General features: G+C 52.3%; 7 protein-coding genes across 7 annotated transcripts; 4 read left to right on the forward strand and 3 right to left on the reverse strand.

Moving 5' to 3' along the window:
• Window positions 1–204: 204 nt before the first annotated feature.
• Window positions 205–1,752, forward strand: J4E83_008404 (uncharacterized protein; the record flags this gene model as incomplete). Its single annotated transcript, XM_049335301.1, has 2 exons — window positions 205–210; window positions 235–1,752. 2 exons carry the CDS (start codon window positions 205–207, stop codon window positions 1,750–1,752), a joined length of 1,524 nt encoding a protein of 507 aa, XP_049185567.1.
• Window positions 1,753–3,616: 1,864 nt separating this feature from the next.
• On the reverse strand, window positions 3,617–5,451 carry J4E83_008405 (uncharacterized protein; the record flags this gene model as incomplete). Its single annotated transcript, XM_049335302.1, has 6 exons — window positions 3,617–3,820; window positions 3,871–4,101; window positions 4,152–4,472; window positions 4,521–4,884; window positions 4,932–5,273; window positions 5,327–5,451. The coding sequence occupies 6 exons, from the start codon at window positions 5,449–5,451 to the stop codon at window positions 3,617–3,619; spliced, it is 1,587 nt and encodes a 528-aa protein (XP_049185568.1).
• Window positions 5,452–8,535: 3,084 nt separating this feature from the next.
• On the forward strand, window positions 8,536–9,120 carry J4E83_008406 (uncharacterized protein; the record flags this gene model as incomplete). Its single annotated transcript, XM_049335303.1, has 1 exon — window positions 8,536–9,120. One exon carries the CDS (start codon window positions 8,536–8,538, stop codon window positions 9,118–9,120), a length of 585 nt encoding a protein of 194 aa, XP_049185569.1.
• Window positions 9,121–9,806: 686 nt separating this feature from the next.
• J4E83_008407 (uncharacterized protein) lies at window positions 9,807–10,893 on the forward strand (the record flags this gene model as incomplete). Its single annotated transcript, XM_049335304.1, has 3 exons — window positions 9,807–9,858; window positions 9,906–10,480; window positions 10,528–10,893. 3 exons carry the CDS (start codon window positions 9,807–9,809, stop codon window positions 10,891–10,893), a joined length of 993 nt encoding a protein of 330 aa, XP_049185570.1.
• Window positions 10,894–11,433: 540 nt separating this feature from the next.
• On the forward strand, window positions 11,434–12,773 carry J4E83_008408 (uncharacterized protein; the record flags this gene model as incomplete). The annotated part of the gene is made up of 2 exons (XM_049335305.1): window positions 11,434–11,935; window positions 11,986–12,773. The coding sequence occupies 2 exons, from the start codon at window positions 11,434–11,436 to the stop codon at window positions 12,771–12,773; spliced, it is 1,290 nt and encodes a 429-aa protein (XP_049185571.1).
• A 652-nt stretch (window positions 12,774–13,425) lies between these two features.
• Window positions 13,426–14,204, reverse strand: J4E83_008409 (uncharacterized protein; the record flags this gene model as incomplete). Its single annotated transcript, XM_049335306.1, has 5 exons — window positions 13,426–13,718; window positions 13,779–13,886; window positions 13,949–14,026; window positions 14,082–14,121; window positions 14,199–14,204. 5 exons carry the CDS (start codon window positions 14,202–14,204, stop codon window positions 13,426–13,428), a joined length of 525 nt encoding a protein of 174 aa, XP_049185572.1.
• Window positions 14,205–16,428: 2,224 nt separating this feature from the next.
• Window positions 16,429–18,972, reverse strand: J4E83_008410 (uncharacterized protein; the record flags this gene model as incomplete). The annotated part of the gene is made up of 1 exon (XM_049335307.1): window positions 16,429–18,972. The coding sequence occupies one exon, from the start codon at window positions 18,970–18,972 to the stop codon at window positions 16,429–16,431; it is 2,544 nt and encodes an 847-aa protein (XP_049185573.1).
• Window positions 18,973–20,974: the final 2,002 nt, after the last annotated feature.

Here is a 20,974-nt window from a genome sequence, read left to right on the forward strand (position 1 = left end):
TCGTTGCAGAGGGAGGAACGGAAGGTCTGTGCGCAAGCTAGTGGACTGTCTACTTCTTTCGTCCTGACTAGGCGGCTGGCTACCTTGCTCATTTTAATGTTTTCCTAATACACGAGTTACTAACGACACCGTACCTTGTTTTTTGTGTCGAACGTGGTATTCGCGGAAAGAAGATGGCGCGTTGAAAGAATGTCTGCTTCGGCTATGAATGTGAGATGTCTGGCTAGCACAAAGATTTCGAGATGTGACGCGCAAGAGGAGGAACGAGAGGAGGAGAGAGATGAAGATCGGGGTCGTGCTGAGTCAAATGAGGTGGGCGAGGCGGAGAGGGTGATGGCTAGCCGCGATAAGGCACAACAGCAGTCCAGCGAAGACGAGCCGGAAGACAAGAACAACAGTTGCCCTTCGGATAGGCAATCCTCTCGAAGATCATCGCATTCATCTTCCGAATCGGAATCGGAATCAGAAGATGGCAGCGACTCTGGTAGCTCTGATCACTCATTGGATGCCAAACCGTACACGAGCTGCATACAAGAAGCCCAGCTTTCATCAGATGGTAGCTGCGTCTTCACATCAGATTACAGTCGTCAATTCTCTGTATATCCCGTCTCGAACGACATTCTGACACAAAACAACCCTCAACCTCTCACGCCCTACGCGTCTCTTCGCTCTGCCGATCCAATCTGGGCTTTTGCTGTCAACCCTCTTTTCAATTTACAGGATGCTAGCAGCACGACTGTGCTGATCAGTCGACGAGATGCCTACATCAACCTGCACAACGCATTGTGGCCTACCTCGCAGAAACACAGCGAAGATACTCAGACCCCAGGAAGAGTAGATATATCCACCCCTCTAGCATCCTACAAACTCATCAACAGCCTAACTGAAGCCGTCATCGCACCTCTCAGCCTGGCCTACTCCAGCACCGCCACGCATTTCTTCGCGGGTTCCAAAGACGAAATCGCCATCTTCGACCTCCTCGAGACCGATAAACCAATCCACACAATCCGCACCATCCCCGCCAAGCGCAACAAGCTCAAAGGCGGAGGCCGCGGCTTCAAAGGCCAGATTTCTGCTCTGTCCCTCTCACCTCCCTCCCACAGTTCGCACGACGGCATCCTAGCAGCCGGCTCCCGCACCCGCTACATCGGCATCTACGACCCCATCGGCGGCACCGAAGTGACGCATTTCTCCCTCCCAGGCACGATAAACGGCATCAAGTTTCGCAACGAGAATCTTCAAAGCGTTATGGGCGATGGTGTCACGTCACTCAAATGGAGCCCCTGCGGCAAATATCTCTACGTCGCTGAGCGCAGTTCAGACGTGCTCCTCATCTACGACGTCCGTAACTTTTCGCTCGCGCTGGGGTACTGTGCAGGGAGACAAGCGCTCACTCGTCAGAAATTGGGCTTTGATGTTTGGAATGCGGGACAGGGCCCGTATGACGTTGAGGGGGTATCGCATGAGGTTTGGGCAGGTGGGACAGATGGGAAGATGAGAGTTTGGAGGGATCCGTACAGGAGGGAAGGAGCTGTACAGGCTGATGAGGTGGTTGAGGTGGGTGATGCGAAGATGCCGGTTGTGGGGAGTCTTGTACATGCTTCGGGGAGTTTGGCGTTTGCGGCTTGTGGGAGGGTTGGGTTGGGTGAGGAGATGGATGGTGAGGCGGAGGAGAAAGGTATGAAGAGGGGTGGGGATGTGAGGCCTGTGGTGAGGGAATGGGGAAATTTGGATATACTGGGGTTGGGCTAAGATAACTTAGGTTTTGGATTGCAGTAAGAGTACTTCTTCTCATCATATCACAGAAACTCACTATATGCTAAATAGGTGATGGATTGAAGTCTGCAGAGGTCTTGACCATATATGCATTACTGGTGTAATGGGCGCCTACGAATCCATGTTATCGATCCCACAGCTATAACGCACGCCTGAGGGTGCCGTGATGCTGGAAACCAATGACAAGTGATCAGGGAGCACAATGTTTGTTTCCAGTTGTATAAGTCACGGGACAGACGGGTCCATGGTGGACCACAATCCAACCTCATGATTTTGGAGCCAAGATCGGTGGAATGGCTTGAATCCCAGAACTTTCGTTCGCGATGGCATGGACAGGCACATGGTCTAGAGACGTGACTTGTCGATTGGTGGGTACTGGTCGATACAGGGTTGGTGGCCACGCCGCTAACCGCGATCTGAAATCGATATAAGCCAGCTGTGAGATACGAACTCCATCGCTGTAGCAACATCTGTCTTCTTTGGATGCGATCAAGATACTGGTCGAAGCAAGCCACGATGTCTCGATGATTGTGAAGTCGTCTTTTCTCAACGGGTCCGAGGCACTGCTCGAAGCGGCCCAGGACGCCTTGGTAGTCTTGCATGTGTACGGTCTGTATACGATCGAGGTATTGATTGAAACGAGTCAAGACATCCCTGTGTGTTTGAACATCTGTGCTTTGGGCTGGACCGAAGTACAGGTCGAAACGTGTCATGAGATTGCGGTAGTCCTGCATGTACATGTTCTGAACAGGGCCGAAGTATTGATCCAAGCGAGCGACGGTGTCGTGATGATTTTGAATCTGAGTATCGTGTACCAGAGTAACACTTCGGCTAATGCTTTCTATGTTCTGGCTCAGGTCTCTGGTAGTCGACGCGTTGAGAATGCAAATAACGTCGAAGAGGTGTTGTTTGGCGCCATGCAGTCCTTGTCGCTCGCCGTTGATCTTCCCACGTAATGCAACGTAGCGGAAATGTTGTATTGTCTTGCTCTTATGTTGCTCAAGCTTGTCCAAATATCCTTGAATCTTTGGTAATCGTGTTTTGACGATTTCGTGTAGTACACGCTTGGCCGCGTCGATATTTGCCTGTTGTTCTCGAGGCCAATGTCGCTGAGAGAGAGTTTGGAGGAGCTTTGCAAGCGACCCCACATCCCCTAATTCGTCTCTGAGAGCAATAATCTCGTCGGACGCGTGTATGGCGGTTCTGACAAGCGCCGAGATGTGGACAGTGAATGTCGTGATAGCGATGACTGACGCTGTGAGCGAGACCGGGTCAGACATGATGCGGGCTAAGCATGCTTATTGGTGAATCATGCCGAAAGCGCCATAGTCGAGCTGATATCGTAAGAATTGGATGAAAGAGCGGACACGGGCTGATGGGTCGTCCAAACAGCGCGATACTGCTTCTTGGCTCAAAGTGCAATTTCGAATCTGCAGTGGTCTCGTTCGTGGTGGCTGTGCTGGGCGCAGGCAACAAAGGCCGCCCAAGGCTGAGAGGGTGCTGAAATGTCGACGCCGGGGACGAACTGGAGTGGGGTCGTATGCAGTTGACGTTACACGACTCCCGGCGCCGCCAATCATGCAAAGTCGTTACAGCGAAGGGCAACCAACGACGAACCCGCGCTACACTCTCGTCATAGTGTCTCTCATTCTCCGCGGCGTGGAACGCCCACCATGGTTTACTCCTATACTGCGCTACTATCGTGGTTTAAATGTTAGCACAATCTCAACAAGAAAGCAGTGTGGCAAGACTCCAAGATAAAGATTCGATTCATGGCGAACAAACCGAACATGGCATTATTCGGTGATATACATGCTAACAACCGCATACTACAGACCACTCAGACCGCCTCAGTGGTCTCAGTCTCGCCTTTCTCCTTCTTTGCGACATTGTTGATCGTGGCAAGCGCTTCTCCCTTAGCTTGCGCAGCAGCAACGTTTTCGAGGTCGCGCGCAAGATTGTCGCTACCCTTCTTAGTCTTCCAGGCGTGTGGGCCCTCTTTGCTGAACAGGAACTCAACCTCCTCAAGAGTCTTGCCACAAGTCTGTCCTCAGAGTTAGCTGAAGTCATGACAGAAATTCCAGATTTCCTTACCTCAGGGTAGGTGAAGAAGAACTGGACGGCAGCCATGAAGCAGAGGATTCCGAAAACGAGGAAAAGTCCCCATCTAATGTTGACAAACGCGGGTGGGATGAACAGTCCAATAGCGAAATTGAAAAGCCAGTTGCCAATAGCTGCGATACCCATTCCGGAAGCACGGGTTTCGAGTGACCAGACCTCAGCGGCGTAGACCCAGCAAATGGGCGCGAGGGTAAGAGCGTAGAACTAAGATGCGGAATTAGTGTGGTTCATGTTCAGCTCGTAGAGATACTTACGATAATCAAAAGATACGAGAACGCGATAACGGTGTACGCCGGCGATCCGGTGACCCTCATGACAACATTCGCGTCGCCACCAACACCCTCAGGGACATACGTGGAGAACCCGCCGAGCATTCCAGCTACGACCAGATGGCATATGCCCATCGCAATGGCTCCCCAAACCAGAAGTGTTCGCCGGCCGATCTTGTCGACGAAAAAGAACATGATGGACGAGAAGACGATGAACAACGCGTACTGCACACCGGAGGAGATAAGCTTGGTGTTGCCTGTAAGACCAGCCATGGCAAAGATGTATACGACGTAGTAAGTCATGACCTGAGAACTGTTAGCAGGACGGTACTACGCGAAGTATGCTCAACATACATTAGCACCCGAAAGTTGCTGCCAGGCCTGGACGGAGAAACCGGCAAGAGTCCGTTTCCACATGCCGTTGTAGACAAACTTTCGCCATCCTTGGGGAGCTAAACGTTCTGCAGTGAGAGCAGTTACGATCTCCTCGTATTCGGCGATGACGTAGGGATCTTCGATGTTGCCGTCGGCTTGGATGGAGGCCAGGATGTGGATTGCTTCTTCTGTGCGGTCGACCTTCGCGAGCCATCGTGGAGACTCTGGGAGGAATGGGAGACCGATCATGAACATGACGCAGGGGACGTATTGAATTCCCCAGGCCGTGCGGAATGAAGCTGACTCGCCAGGGATGAAAGTACATCCGTAACCTATGAAGTACCTGCGATCTGTTGGCTTGGGCTTGTTTCGTGTGTTCAGTGTACTTACATGATAAGAATACCCCACTCAATAGCCAGCTGTTGAATAATAATGATGGCACCACGCTGCGAGTGCTTGGAAATTTCGGCGAGGTAGACAGGGACCTGAGACGAAGTGATACCGACAGTGACTCCATTCAATACACGACCAGCGATAAGCATGCCGCGACCAGTTGTAGCAACCTGCAGCGCAGTTCCGACTAGCCACCAAAGACAGGCGAACATAAGGGCATCGCGACGACCAAACTTGTCGGAGATAGGACCAGCAATAGCACTGCCAACCACTGAGCCCGCAGCAAGGGCCGCGCCAATAGCTCCCTGAACAACGCCGGTTGGATTGTCGAAGTAGGTGCTGTTCGTTGTTAGGGATCAATAGGTAAGGTGTTTGACGTCACTGCGACTTACAGATACTGGTCACTCGGAATGATGGCGCTCATCGAAGAGATATCAAACCCGAAGAGCATGCCACCCATCGTGGCAACAATTGCCAAGAAGTAGACATTGTAAATCTTAGGAAACCTTTCGAACATCTTGACCGGGACCTGTCCAGAGCCTTGGGTTGATGCAGAGATGGCAGTCGTTTGACCTGTCGATCCACAGACGTGGGGAGGGTCGAATATAAAGGTCGAGAAAGTCGGCACTACACGCCGCTGTGCTCGACGTGATAATCATATCGCTTGAAGCAGCCGTCTCCACTCGAGTCCTTGCTCCGCATGGAGACTCCATACTCGTTGGTCATAGCCCTGGACAGCCAGGTAAAATGGTTAAAATGGATTTACCGACCTAAGTATAGCGGCCGCATGCCGAGAAGCCTGCCGTCTTGACCATCGGAGAGAAACGAGATCGAGTCAGTGTCGGAGCTCGTATGATTTGTGGAAAAACGACTCTGGGGTTAGGCTGGAGGTGGAGAAAGACGCGCTCAGGCCCGGAGAGTTGTGGAGATCGCCTCACCCGCGTTGTGCATGTGTGGATGTCGTCAGTGGCATCTTAACCGAACCGGCGGCTCTTTTTGCAGACTGCCGGGATCCGACTAAGGTGGTTGCTTCGATGCGCGATGTTACATGTGACTGGAGATGTTTCCTGAGCAGGTGGTGCTTCCGACTGTTGTTGTGGGTGATTGGGCAGGAATGCGCTTGAGGGGTGGTCAGAACGTACGACGAAGCGCGATCGTTGCTCTGCTTGGCAACGCTGGCTCTACCGACTTTTACCTTGCCATCGCGATGCTCTCAATGGCGACGCATCGCAGTCGCATCGCATTGGGATGGTTGAGATGATGTGCGACAAAGGAGATGTTCTGTGGAAGCGATTTTGTCGAGGATACTGGTTTGTCACATGCGTAGGCGCATCTGATATCAGCGCAAGTTCAAGATGCCTTCTAATGATCGGAGTCGTGACGAACATCGGACTTGCTCATCGATGATCGGGCTTTCTTCCTTCAGATGTTCGCGTTTGGGCTAACCTATTGCGTCGCCCTGCGCGTCGACCAGGATTCTCACAACATGGGAATGTTGAAGCGGGACGACTCTGAAAGTCAGGCCATTCTCCATAATACGCGTACAAATCTTGCTTCGATCACAGCGCCGTGATTGCAGGTCTGGCTTACAAGCTCACACACCTAGCCAACCTACAGTGTGCGCGTAAATCAATAAAGGTTTCGAGTGCGTATTGACAACAAATTCAGCACTGCGAGCATCGTAGCAGTGATAAAAACTGCAGCAATCGCGAGTCGGTGAGAAGATCCGAGAAAATGGTCGCCATAATGTTTGGCCTTCTTGCTGCATACAACACCTATGTGTGTGATGTAACATATACTTCCCGAAAGTGTGGCGCATACATGAGAAGACGTGCGAGCCGTGCGAAGGCGTAATGCTGGAGATGGACTGCGTCATCGATTTTTGGATTTCGACTATGTACTGCGCAGACGCGCTGTCGCTCACAAGAGACTGTTGCAATCAAGTACCAGATCTTGTCGCTGTTTCGAGTAGAGACTAGCTGTGCCCAAGTGCTCCGTACGAACAAAGAATTGCGAATATTACGAACAGCGTATCGGAGGGACATGTTCGCGCTGAGTCTGGCTCCCTACCCTCCAACTTCACCAGATCACTCACTAATACTATTATACCAATAATGCTTCACGCCCGTATCACTACGCGGTTGCGCAGGAGTCTCGAATACCCCTGCTAAGTTTTGGTGTTCGAGCAGCTATCTGCCGCCCCTGGCCCGCCCAAGCCAGCGGCTAAGTTCGGCCACGTCAACCATCAGTGCCATCAATTCCAAACTTCCACCGGTCAGAACCCCACAAAATTAGGTGGGAAGCACAAGGCCCACACTACAAACGACCTGGCGTTGCATTTGGTGTTCCAGAACATGCCCATTTTTCGAAAAATCTGTTTTTGCTAATTTCCGTTATATGTGCTCCTTTTTGCTCCCCTTCCATCAACAAGAACAACAGCTTCACAGCAGTTGCCTCTTCCGGTCTTATGGTCTAGTGGTATGATTCTCGGTAAGTTCTGACTTCATGAAACGCATGTGAGGCATATACTAACTTCTACAGCTTAGGGAAAGCATCTTCGGATACTTGCAAACCCAAGCATAGCTTGCGAGAGGCCCCGCGTTCGAGTCGCGGTAAGACCCATCTTTTGCACTTCCAGCAGTCACAGCAAGACACTGCTACACGTACGTGCAAGGAACGATTTTTTTTTTGCCTTAAGGTCTGCCGCACAAGAACCTTAATTATCTACTCTGCAAGACATAGCCCGCGCCTAAAACACTCTTACAATTACGTCTTCAACTCCTAGAACTGTTTTAAGGCATGTTTCTAACGTTGTATAAAGAAGAAGGATTTAATTACCCTGTAAGTTTGCCGTGCTTAGAAAATTTTGTAGTCTAGCGTTACAACTATTTCGCAACTCAACTTTCAATTCTTATTCTCAAAGGAGTTCTACTGCTGTATTCTCCTTGTGTCTATTTGCTTTTCCACGCGTCTTTGTATAGTCTTTTCGTAGCGTGCAAAGTGGAACCGCGATCAGGGGTCAAAGCGCGAACCCTCCTGCTGCAAGTAGAAAACCACAAAACCTTGGAAACAACAACGTCACCTCATACCTCAGAACATCAGAAACAACACAAACTCTCCGGCTCACAGCGTTTGAAATTGAAGATGCAGTGGCGATGGGATTACCCCAGTCCTAACGAATACATCGTCGGGGCGTGGGAGCCAAAGACGTCGAATCACAAGTGAGTTGTGTGCATGATGAATTGGACATGGCTGACTTGATGTAGTTTCTGTGAGGAGGTACGCGAGATCAGACAGAGGAACAATATGTATCTCGGAAGTTAATTGAAGTTTAGGACTACATAATAACACCCTACATCGGCGAATTCATAAACACCCTCACAAACATAACCTACGGTCCGCCCATCCCCATTCCCCATCACCACCCACCCCTTCTCCATACTCACCCTCCCCAGTTATCTACGGCCTCCACGGCCTCCGCCGCGTCGCCCCAAAGCCCTCTGGCGGCTTGATTTCAACCCTCGCCTTCCCCTACTGGGGCCTGATTTCCGTCGGCCTCCTCAGCGCCTGGTTCCACGCAACACTAAAATACCATTCGCAAATGGGCGACGACCTATCCATGTTCCTCGCTGTCGGCGCCATCCTGCACCAACTGCTTTGTTTCAAAGCTACGGTGAAAGAAAGGAGGAAGTACACGGCGTATATCCTAGGAAGTCTGATTCCAGTATCCGTGTACCACGTCTGGGCCGATGAGATAATCCTGCATGAAATTGCGTTCGCGGTCATGATATTCTTGGTGAGTAAGTACACGCGCGCGCTTATTAAAGTGCAAATCACGTCCGAAGAAGCTCGCAAGAAACTCGGGAGGATGGCGACCTTTGGTATCTCGACTGGCCTCTTCGGATACTTCTTGTGGAACATAGATTTCCATGCTTGTTACTACGTTACAGTCTTCAAGAGATGGGTTGGCCTGCCCTGGGGTTTCTTGTTCGAATTGCATGGGTGGTGGCATATTTTTACGGCGATTGGCGCGTATGTGGGTATGGCGCTTGTGGAGTATCTTGTTACGATTGAGGAGGGGGAGACGGGGAGGGTGGAGGAGGGGTTTGTGTGGCCTGTGAGGGAGGTGTTGAGGGATTTGGATGGGGTTGAGAGGAAGGGGATGGACGGGAAGAAGATGAAGTGAGGGTATTGAGAGTCGAATGTGTGTTGGAGGGATAGGGACGTGGTTTGATTGGCTTTGTATCGTATTCGTGTTATTATATAGCGTTCTAGAGGTGGATGCGTGATGCGAGGAAAATTGTCTTTTCGAGGATGTACCTGAAAGCATCCAAACTTCGCTCCAACAGTACATGCAATATCACACATGCAAATGTCTTTTCAAACGCTTCCACGATCGCCTTCCGAATTCTTTGCACTTCTATTCATGTACCCACCACAAGTACCTCGCAGCCCATCCACCTTCCGTCCTAATGCCATCTCACTCTCCCAGCTTACCAACCTGTCGTCCCATACATCCTCAAATCCCCCCGAATAGCATACACCGCGCGAACATTCCGCTGGAGCTATCGTGGTAAAGTCCATCTTCTTCCGCCACATCGGCGCTTAATTGGCCGGCCGGAGTTAAGATCTCAATGGACCCGGCAGATGCAGGTAGCATGTGGAGCCCGCGTCATCAACATCCAGTTACATAAAAATGACTTCGGGCCCGAGAAGACCGCCGGTTCGATATAAAGACTCGGTGGCAGAACGGTGGATAGGACATCACACGATATCAACAGCGACACGATCCATTGAGGTACCAGAGTGATAAATTTGCCGGATTTCTATCTACCCCACTACCAGTCTCAAAACTTCAAAGAAGCACCGAAGATGCCTGAACTTGTCGGAAAGACTGTAGGCCCTGTTGGCTACGGCCTCATGGGTATGCATCATTGCGTAGCCTACAGTCACTTTGCTAACACATCGCAGGCCTGACATGGCGCAAGAGCCCACCACCAGCCGAACAGAGCTACGAAGCTATGCGCACAGCACTCTCACTCGGCGCGAACAACTGGAATGGCGGCGAGCTCTACGGATCACCGGAGCGCAACTCTCTACACCTGCTCAACGAGTACTTCACCAAGTATCCCGGCGACGCAGAGAAGGTTGTTTTGTCTATCAAAGGAGGTCTCAAGAAGGGCGAGATGGCGCCCGATGGCAGTCGGGAGAACGTCAGGCGCAGCATCGACGAGTGCTTGAAGGTGCTGGATGGCAAGAAGAGTCTCGATCTGTTCGAGTGCGCCAGAGTCGACCCCAAGACACCCATCGCAGATACTGTTGGCTACATCGCAGAGTATGTCAAGGACGGCAAGCTCGGTGGCATCAGCTTGTCAGAGGTTGGTGCACAGTCCATCCGCAAGGCGCATGCCGTGCACCCGATCTCGGCCGTCGAGGTAGAGTTCTCGCTCTGGGCGACCGATATTCTGGAGAACGGTGTTGCGGCGAGTTGCGCAGAGCTGGGTATCCCTATCATCGCGTACTCTCCTCTCGGACGCGGATTCCTGGTAAGCGCATCTCTTCTCGCCCAACGACTTACGCTAATGTGTTGCAGACTGGGAAGTACAAGAAGTACAGCGACATCGAACCCGACTCCATGCTCCAGCATATGCCCAGGTTCCAGCCAGACGTCTTCGATGAGAACATCAAGTTGCTCCACGCCGTCGAGGACATGGCCAAAGCTAAGGGAGTCACACCAGCTCAGATTGCCATCGGCTGGGTACTCGCGCAGAGCGGTGCCAAGGGTATGCCTACTATCATCCCCATCCCTGGCGCTACGACATCGGAGAGGATCGAGGAGAATATGAAGCCGGCGAAGCTCAACGACGAGGACATGAAGGCGCTGGACGAGATGCTGAAGAAGTTCCCACCGATTGGAGGAAGGTACCACGAGTCGCAGTCGGCACTGCTATTCGCATAGATGGCGAAAATCTAGTCTGAAGCTTGTTAGCACTGTAGCTGTAATATAGCAAGCTTAAGATTTTGTATGGAATAGCAGATCAGAAAGAATTGTAGTGTAGAGCTAATCCGCATTTGAACCGCCGTGAAGCGACTCTTTGGAATTGCAGAACTCTGGAATAGATCATCATAGAGATGAGACGAAGGAGAGGGTGGAAGAACTTACCTATAGCCGTTTGCGTGGTGTTGGAGGGAGGTAGAGCAAATTCATGTCGCACCCAGTCTCGTTACCGTGGTAAAGAATGGAGACGTCCACATGGACATTCGCCCGACGAATGAGCGCCGTCGCATAGCCAACTGACCAAAGTACAGCCTGGTGTGATTACAATTGAGTGATCACAAGACGAGGAGGAAGAAAGAGGAAGGAAGTAAGCTGCCCAAAAATATCAAGCTAAACGGGTGGTCCCTGCACCGCGGGCTAGACGTCGAACGCGCCGTACAGCCATCGTCACGCTCTCCAAACGCGCCCACGGCTACATTCACATCCACATCAATCGCCGCCATGGAATCACCTTCAGAACTCTCTGAGTACGGCAGCGACGATTTTCCCGAGGATATCAAGGGAGGCCGCCATGCCAGCTACGAAGCCACTCCTGACCACGACCAGCGCCCCAACAAGCGACCACGCCTGAATATCCGCGCGCCATCCTCACCGCCCCATATCAATACCATGCCGCCCGAGGAAGAGGACGAGCTATCTGAAGATACAGATGGCTCTGTGCCCGCGTCGCCTCACCACCACCCGGGCATGTCGCAAGACGACGACTACGGCCAGGAACAGGTCACTGTCTGCAAATGGGACGGCTGCACGGCGGGTGACCTGCAGAACATGGATAACCTCGTCGAACATCTTCATGAAGACCATATCGGTACACGGCAGAAGAAGTATAGTTGCGAGTGGAGCGACTGCACAAGAAAAGGCATACCCCATGCTAGTGGCTATGCGCTTAGGGCTCATATGCGCTCACATACAAGGGAGAAGCCATTCTACTGTACCCTTCCAGGTAAGTCGCCAAAACCATCTGCATCGCATTACCCTTACTAACTCTCCTAGAATGCGACCGTTCCTTCACCCGCTCCGACGCCTTAGCCAAGCACATGAGAACGGTCCACGAGACCGAAGCTCTGCGCCCCTCGGACCCCGTCCCCAAGCACCACTCCTCCAATCCTACAAACAACAAGCAGCGCCTCAAGCTCGTCCTCAACAACGAAGCCAAGAAGCTGCCCCACGACAAAGGCTCAACACCCGGGTCGCCCTCCTCACACTCGCACCCTCCGAACAGCGCGACCATTCCGTCCAACGCACCCGCACCCGCACCCGACGCCGACTACGCCCACAACAACGTCATTTACCTGCAAGACCTCGCCAACCCGTCCGCCCCACCGCTCGTCCAGTTCCCACCCGACATCGAATTCACACCCGAAGAGCTCCAGCGACCCGCACCCGAACTCTTCCAACTCCTGCGCCGCCAACTCCTCTGGGCAACGCAAGAAGGCGAACAACTACGCGCCGAAGCCGAGGAGCTCGAACACACCCGCCAGGAAGAATGGCAAGCCAAAGAACTCCTCTTCGAGAACTACATGGAAGCACAAGCCGCAACGGAGCGACGACGCCGTGTCGATCAAGGCATGCCCGACGACATGGAAGGCTGGCAATCCGTTGAAAACGACATCCAGCCCGCGAAAGCCCTGCCCATCTTACCCCGAGAAGGCAAACTGCCGTGGTGGCGCGACGACACTCAGCAACAACCGCGGATTAAGGAGGAAGTGGTTCAGTCTAGGCCGCCTCCCGCGCATATCCAACCTATCGAAGAGCCCCAGCCTCAGGTACCCGTTCTGTAGCCTGGACTGGAATATCTGAATCCTGCGGAGAGGGATATGGCTCTGCAGTTGCAGCAGCGTATACATCATCGTAGGTTGGAAGCGCTGCGCCTGCACCAAGTTCCTATGTCGCAGGCTTCATTGGAATTTTTGGGTCTAGCGGAGCGTGCTGCGTGGTTGGATGCGGAGGCCGTTCATTGGCGTGACCGCTGTCTTGCGGTGGAGGAGCAGTTGAATTACAGGGGCCCGCCCCGGAGGCGTTATGCTCATGGGTGAGTGGCAGTGTTGGTATGATAGAGCGTGGCTGCGATGAGGCGGCGGACAAGTGCGTAGCTCTGGTGTTGAGGGAGATGTCGGCGCCATGCCCTCTTGTTTTTCAATAGTACTTGTGTATTACTATGGGATAGAAACCTGGGTGTTCACGGGTCTTTGGGTACATTCAAGGTTTAAAGATACCAATTCATTCAATGCTTCCATAGTATACAGCTTCCATCCCAATAAATCGTGTCTGACAATTTCCCAATGCCAGTTTTCCATGCCTTGCTCCGGCATAACTCCCATTGTATGCCTATTCGCCGTTGCAGACATACCTTCCATGCCCCTTCCGCCCGCCCGCAGTATGCCGTATGACTTCTCGAAGCCGGCAAAGGCTCCACAGATAGATGGTAAGCATCTACCTACCCTTCTTCTTCTCCGCCTCAGCGTTCTTGAACGGGAAACCTGACGTCCTCTTATCCGCGCCAGTCTTCCTGCTAATCCGTCCATTGCTGCTCGCAAACAAAATGCACCACAGTGCCACGATGGCCAGGAAACCAGAACCTAGTGTGCCCAAGCTGAAGGCCATGACGCCGGTGCGCGTCCACATGGCGTAGCCGTAGAAGGCGAGGGCGGAGTGGAACATGGCGGTTACGGTAAGCGTGGGGAGGGCGTAGGGTGCTTTCGGGTCTTCCTCGTTGGTGGTTGCGCCTAGGGGGTGTTAGGCCAGTGTACGGAGGTGGTAGGATGGGGATGGGGAGGGGAAAGTACCTTCAGAGAGTCGACTAGACAACGGAACAGACCCCGTGAGGAGAACAGTCAGGATACCCAGGGCGATGAGCGAGAGGCCCAGGGTACGGGAGAAGTAGACTTCGAGAGCTGATCATCCTCGTTAGCACCTCATCGTTTGACATGTTTCCTGGTCTTTCGTGCATACGTACTGGAAGCTTCGCGGACTTCGGGGGACAACAATGCTACTATCATGGTTGGGGACGCGATCAGAGGCGCGGCTTGGGTCGCTGTGTTTGTATTAGCAAGCTGTGCGATACCCTCACGGAAGGACATAGAGCTTACCGAGCCATGCGGCAGTGCCGTAGGAGTAGAAGTAGTAGACCTAATACCCATCATCAGCATTCGTCCACTACGCAAACACCCATCAACCCTTCCCACACACAACAGCTCCACACTTACATCCATATTGAAAGAGGTCTCGTGATGTCAATTGAGGTAATTTCGTTCGTTTCTCGATGCGTTATAGAAAGGAGTTGCAAGCAAAAATGTTGTTTCGTGAAAGGACTGAGAGGAAGGGTTGAGACGTGGGTCGCGGTGATGCAATAGCGATGTTCCTGGCGGGATTTGCGCAAGCATCCGCGCAGTCGCTACGTCATTGCGAAGCTAACATGGATACCGCGGCACATGGCTGTGCGCTGGTTTGGGAAGTCGGGTTTACTTGTTTCCCATGCGTGTTACTGCTTTCGTGGCATCGGAGAAAGTGGTCTTGTTCTATTGGTGATGTTTGGGTAAGGCGGCTGAGATTGTGTACGAGTGCGATCGAGGCTGAGCACCTGGATGTATGGAAGATGTGGCATGCAGCTGTCACTCCGCATCTCCAAGTTCTTTAGCGAAATCTACCTAGCTGTCTAGCTATGTTGCTGCGACGGTGGACGCGTAGCTACCTTCGCTTCCCAATGGCTCGCAACACCACGAGGCTCGAGCATCGTGCTTCGGCACCCCACGGAACACAGCCCTGGAGTCATCAAGTAGCTGCAGCATCTTGAGTAACAAGCACACGCCGATAATTCGTGTGCGAGGCGACCGTCATATACGCCTTCAGGGCTTGACTCCATCTCCGGTAGTAAACCTCGTATCGCTCAATCTAACAACTACCGCACATACAGCTCCCCAAGTCAGCGCCTCCCGCACACTTCCCAAACAGGAAAGCCCACCATAAACCATCGATTCCAGTCAACGGCTGCCAGACTCCGGCCCGTGGTACCCTCTCCCCGCCCATCCCCCATCCCGCCTAGCCACCGCCCATCCAACGGTCAAAATCTACCGCAAGAGGAAAGGAAACAAGAAAACCATTGATGATAGTAGATCCCGCTATCGGGAAAAGATCCACGAACCAGAAGAAGACGGCCTTGGATCGAATAGCCGGGTCTGGAAGCAAGAGGAGTCTGGTTAAGGGGTTGAGGGAGTTTGGTAGCGAGGCAGTCATAGATGCCGAGATGGGAAAGAATGAAGGAAGCTTGGAAAGGTGTCGATGACGGCGGGCGACTGGACACGTCGCCGAAAAAGCAAAGGGGGTCGAGAGCTGAGTCTGGGTCGAAGATGTCACGCGACGCACATGAATGCTGAACCGTGAAGTAGGACATATCCTGACGGAGAGCAACGCGTCCAACGCATACGATGCCCTTATTGCAAATGGGCACGATGGACTAGCAGGATCGAGGTCGTACATCCACGTCTAGGATATCGCAGCATACAGAGCATGCGAGATGCACACAGCGCATCCCGCATTCTGTTCTACTCCTAGAGACCTCCGCCTCCCTCCCATCCCGCGCAAACACTCCGAACCTTGGATCCATCTCCTAATCCTAAATACCTCGCTCCCCACGCCCCTACCAAACTCCAACCTACCGTAACAGGAAATATTGCACACCCCATAGATTCCAGAAGGCTTGAGGAGAATTACTCGCCTACGCACTAAGTAAGACAAGGCTGAAGACTGTTCCAGACTACAAACCTTCTCCCAGCACCCACCGGCTCCGTTTAAACACAAAACAGCCCGAATAGGCAATACAACATTACAACCGTAGAATGTAGTTCAGGCGTCCCACCTACGAGAGTTTGGAGCTTGCAACATGATTTGTTTTGAGTTTCGGCTTGCTTTTCGGGGTCAGATCATGGACCGCCCGGTCCCGGTCGTGCCAGCGCAAATGCTGCGGTACCAAAGCGCATGTACCAAAGTATGTTAGAGAAGATGTTCCCGAAAGGGCAGTTTGGAGGTGAAGTGTGGATTCCAGATGGGGAATGTGGCTTGATGGGTGAAGAAGGAAGGGATGGATGGGTGATTTAATAGGTTTGTGGTTTTCTTTTCGAGCTAAGGAGGGACCGTGTTGGGCGTTGGGATACCGCGATAGGAAGGAGGAGGGAAGGTGTGGGAGTCAGTCATGAATCGCATGTGGTTTCTCCGGAAGCGCATACGAGCGTGCGCTGCATCACAGATGTGCTCGGACTATTTGGTAGGTAGGTATGGTGTTTTGGTTCGCGGTGCGGGCACGGTTCTCACGATGAAGCTAACGCTAATATCACGACAGGGTCAATCTAAGTCCACATCTAGTCACTACGAACCTGCTACTACCGTAGCGTGTGGAAACGAATAGTATCTATTCTCATCACGACCTCAAAACATACACGACTAATCCCAATCCCTCCGCCAAACCCCTACCTTCCTCAAGAAATCCACTTGATTCCCCTTCGCAAACTCCCTCGCCCAGTAATCCCCATCCCACCTCTCCCACGCACTTTTCCAGCTCGAATCCGCCCACCCCGTCTTTTCAACCGGAAACAGAGGCCCCATGCTCGATTTCCGCACTTCTTCCATAATATCGGTCGCAATAGTTCCGCCCCTGGCTGTCGATGCGCGTGGCTTCACGTTGGCCTTGAAGATCTCTACCTCTCGCGCTTCCTCAAGTTCTCGTTTATAGGTATCTAGTCTGGCTTCGCGCGCTTGAATCGCGGCGGGGAGGTGGCAGCGGGGGATGAGCGGAGGCCTCTTGACGCGTTCGAGCGGATGAGTCCAGTCCGAGATCAAAGAAGGTGAAGTAGACGACGAGGTATCGCTATCAGGTGTGCGGCTACCAGAGGTACTTGGTGAACGGATAGGGAACGGTGCTTGTTGCATGAACGCCTGTTCTGTCTTTCCGATATGGATATCCCGGGCTTTGACGCTCTTCCTCAGTCTAACCACCGCGTCCTCCAAGCGCATGTTGACGCCTTGTTCGCGTTTGTAGTCCCGTTTGAGTGCGTCCCTTACTTGGTCTGCTACTGAGAGCTTTTGTTGGAGGCCTTGGACTTCCCAGTGAGCGTGATCTTTGACTTTTTGGTAGTAGTCTCTGATGTATCGGAAGTTCTCCAGCTGCTGCTCGGACATGTTAGCTTCGAATGCGAGACTGCATTGTTCGAATTGGGCCTTGTTTTCTTCAAGTTCTTCCTTCCAGGTTTTGGCCTCCATTTCCAACTGATCGTTCTTGGGCCGCAACTCTGCGAGCTCTTCTTCCGCTTTGATAAGGTCTGATTGTAGTCTTTCATTCTCGGGCTGGAGTTGTAACAGCTGTTTCTTTGCTTTGGCGAGCTCCGACTCTGCATCACGGCGCTTCTTTTTTTCCCGTTCGTAGTACTGTTCCCATTCATTCTTACCAGTTTGCATGGGATGCGGACTTGGTAGACCGGGGCTTAACAACCCCTTCCTCTCGATTTCGATGGTCTTTCCCAAACTATTAATCTCGTATTCTTTCTCCGCTAACTCCCGCTCCAAGTCTTCGATCTGCTCCCGCAACTCTTTAAAGTTGCCATTGAAGTTCTTGATCAGTTTGAGAAACTCACCTCGCAGCTTTCCAGTCTCATCATCCTGCGAAAGACTCAAGAAAACTGCATCGAGCTCTTTGGTCTCGCATTTTGAGATCATTGGCAGGTTCTCGGCCACTTGGTTGACAACTTCACAGAGCGTACGGATAGACTCTTGGTTATTCCTTAGCTTCTCGTCCACTTCCCTCAGTGAGTCATCAAACGACTTGCAGGCAGCAGTCGCATCTTCTGCCTCTGTTTTCTTCGCCTGAAGTTCTAACCGCGTCCGCTCGACCGATGCTCGAAGCTTCTTGTTCTCCGCTTCGACCTCTTCGAGAGGAGGTAATCCGGGCTCGCGTGCATTGCGCGCTGCGATCTTGGCTTCGCTCTCACGAAGTTGGATAGATAGCTTTTCGTACTCTTGCTTCAGGTTCGTCGCTTCTTCTTTGACGGTTTGCAACTCTTGTAATACGGTTTCACGCTGTCTCATCGCCTCGTCGCGCTCTTCCTCCACCTTTTGACGTTTGATCTGGAGCTCTTGTATCTCTGCAACGATCTCGGGCGGAACGATAGGTTTTTCCTCATTACCATGCGGCGGTGCGCTTTCAGTCTGGTCTTGAGGTGCCGCGGCCTGGTTTTCCACATTCTCAACGTGATCTTCTTGTGACACTGGAGCCACATCGTCTTGCGTCAAGGGTGATTCCCTCTGTTGTAGTTCCTGAACATCAGGACTGGAATCCTCATCGCGATGCTCCTGTGGCTCTTCCTGGGCCAACAGATCTTCTAAGTCATACGATTGCTCTTGTTCCTGTGTTGTCAGCTCTTCTTCAGGCTCTGGTTCTTGCTCTTGTGCTTGCTTTTCGAGCTCTTGCTCTTCTAGCTTGTTTCCCTCGGGGTCCTCCTTTTCTAGCGGATTCTCTTCCGACTCCTTCCCTTCCAGGATAGGCGCTGCTTCTTCTTCCTTTTCTTCCTCTCCGCATCCTTCATCTTCCACATCGCTATCAAATTGACTAGAGTCGTCATCATCGACGTGTGCCTCGTCGTCATATGCATCCTTCTGATCAATGTCAACGTCATCATCATCTCCATCCCGCATGGGCGTACCAGCCCCCCACCGCTGACGACTTTGCGGTCTACTACCAAACCCCGGAGACGAATACTGCCGCATCGCACTACCAGGCCGGCTAGACGGTTCTCTTGCCGACGCCCCCCTCTTCCCATACTGAGCAAGTTCAATTTTCTCGTTCTTCTTCGCTTCAGACGCCCTAGTCGGGGCGGCGAAAGAAGAAGCATTCGTTCGTGTTACGGGTCTGACTGTGCCTTGCTGCTCTTCACCTGAAGACTTCGGAGACGCAGCTTCGTGATCAGGGGACGATATTGATTTGGCCTCGTTCATGATGCGGGTTTATGTCAGTCAACTCGCGTTTAATTTAGTACTGTTTCTCTGAGTCGTGTTCAATGGCACGTTTGCGCGGTTCATATGATATCGCGATATAAATCATTGGTACAAACAAACTTTTCCGTTAGTTACATGAATGGTTATTCTACATGCTTGTCTCATTGATTGATCCCTCCATTGTCTTATCAGAGGTTTTGCACATCACAGCGCTCCTCGTACCGCATCGAGGAGCTAATGTCTAAATGACGCCGTGAACGAGGTGAACCATCTCAGCGACATAGTGAAATTTGACGAGACACTGTTTCGACTTTTCACGGAGGAAAAGTGTACTCTCTTTGTCAATGTTGCTACTGTGAGAATTGCACGCAATTGGTATCAGCAGAAACGCGAGGTAATGGTTGTCGACCTCACAGCTGTGATTGAAGGAACAACCACTGAATCAAGTGTGCGCAGCATGACTGGCAGTCTGGCACCTTGTACTGCGAGGATACCCTGACCTTCCTCTGCACTAGAAACAGCCATCCCATATCGCGCGCATTCGCGCAATGTGATGCAAAGTTAGATAACTCAACGAACGTACGTTGGGCAAAAAGATGCGAGCTAATGCGAACATGCACTTTCGCCACCCCTACAGGATTCAGCATTTCCCACATCCAGGCTGGCAGCCGTTGTGGATGGGCGTCGACCAGCGACTGGGGTAAGCGACAGGAGCGCAGCGTTAGTGACATCACGTGCTAGCGTGTACCGACTCCATGGGGTGGCGTAACACGATGCTAGCTGGTTGAGGAAAGACCCATGTCATCTTTAAGCCGCATCGGTTCAGCAAGGAGATAAGGTGAGTGGAGTGGTGAGCGACGCTGACGTTTTAGCCGAATGGAATGGAGAAGGATTCAGGCGGCTTGACGTGAAATGAGGGGTAAAGCAAGAGGCGAATGTCCAGGCTGACGGTGGCGCTCAGTCTACAACGACCTTAATCCACCGTTGGAAAGCGATGATCGAGCGGAAGCCCCGATCTTGCACGTGTTGTTGTGTGACAAGTGCTGCCCTGATGCTGGTGCGCTACTCGTCATATACCTTACACCTACTTTAGCCGGCAAAACTACGCGAGATAAGCGCCTTCGCGCCAGAAGCGACAGAGGCGTCCCGTTACTGAGCGGCATGCTGGGATATTGCCTGGACGCCATAGATATATCGTAAGCTTTTGCCGGGAGCTTCGTCGACTGTGCCACTGTGCCGTGTCTTCTGATCATTCTGGAACGGGTAAGTTTTCATCAAGGTACATTGAAGAATGTCGGGCAAATCGTGCGATACTTGCATGAGAGCCGTACCAAGCATCAATCGGTATATGGGTACCTCGCGGCATAGTTGCTGGATCGAACTGCGGCCGTTGGACTACTGCAAGAGCGCATACTAGCGTACCAGCGCCAGCTTCCTGGTACCGGAGGCGTGTATACCTGAGGTGACTAGGCAACTCCAGCGTGCAAGATGTCATGCAACTGCATCCTCAACGCGAGTGTGCCGGTGGCGCGGCACTTGTCGTGCTGTGAGCAGAAAAGGGCCGAAGCTTGAGCGTAGCTTGCTTCGAGCGCAATGATATTGGTGGTTTCGATCACACTATTGACGGAATTCCCGTGCCAGAAGCTCGTCCCATGGTAACAATGCTGGGAAGTGGGGTAGACCGCTCAACCGCCAAACCCTTCCAGCAAAATGGGGGCTGACATTGACTCTTAGCGTCCGCGGAATGGTAGCACAACATCTCTTGGTTTACAGTTATTGCAAGGTACCGAGCGTTTTAGGTGGAGATAGTCGTTGTGAACAGTGGAAGGAGGCGCGGGGAGGTCTGTGACCGAGAACATCCGGGTCGATGACGGGTAGAACCAGCGGATCCTATCTCTCTAGCCCGCCGACGGGATCACCGTATGGCAGATTGCGGAAATGGTTTCTTGCAATTGCGATAGCTGGCGAAGGTAACGGAGATATAGCCTATCTAGGTAATCCA

Source organism: Alternaria metachromatica (genome assembly GCF_023757995.1).
Source record: "Alternaria metachromatica strain BMP 0045 chromosome Unknown scaffold_24, whole genome shotgun sequence".
Taxonomy (NCBI): Eukaryota; Fungi; Ascomycota; class Dothideomycetes; order Pleosporales; family Pleosporaceae; genus Alternaria; species Alternaria metachromatica.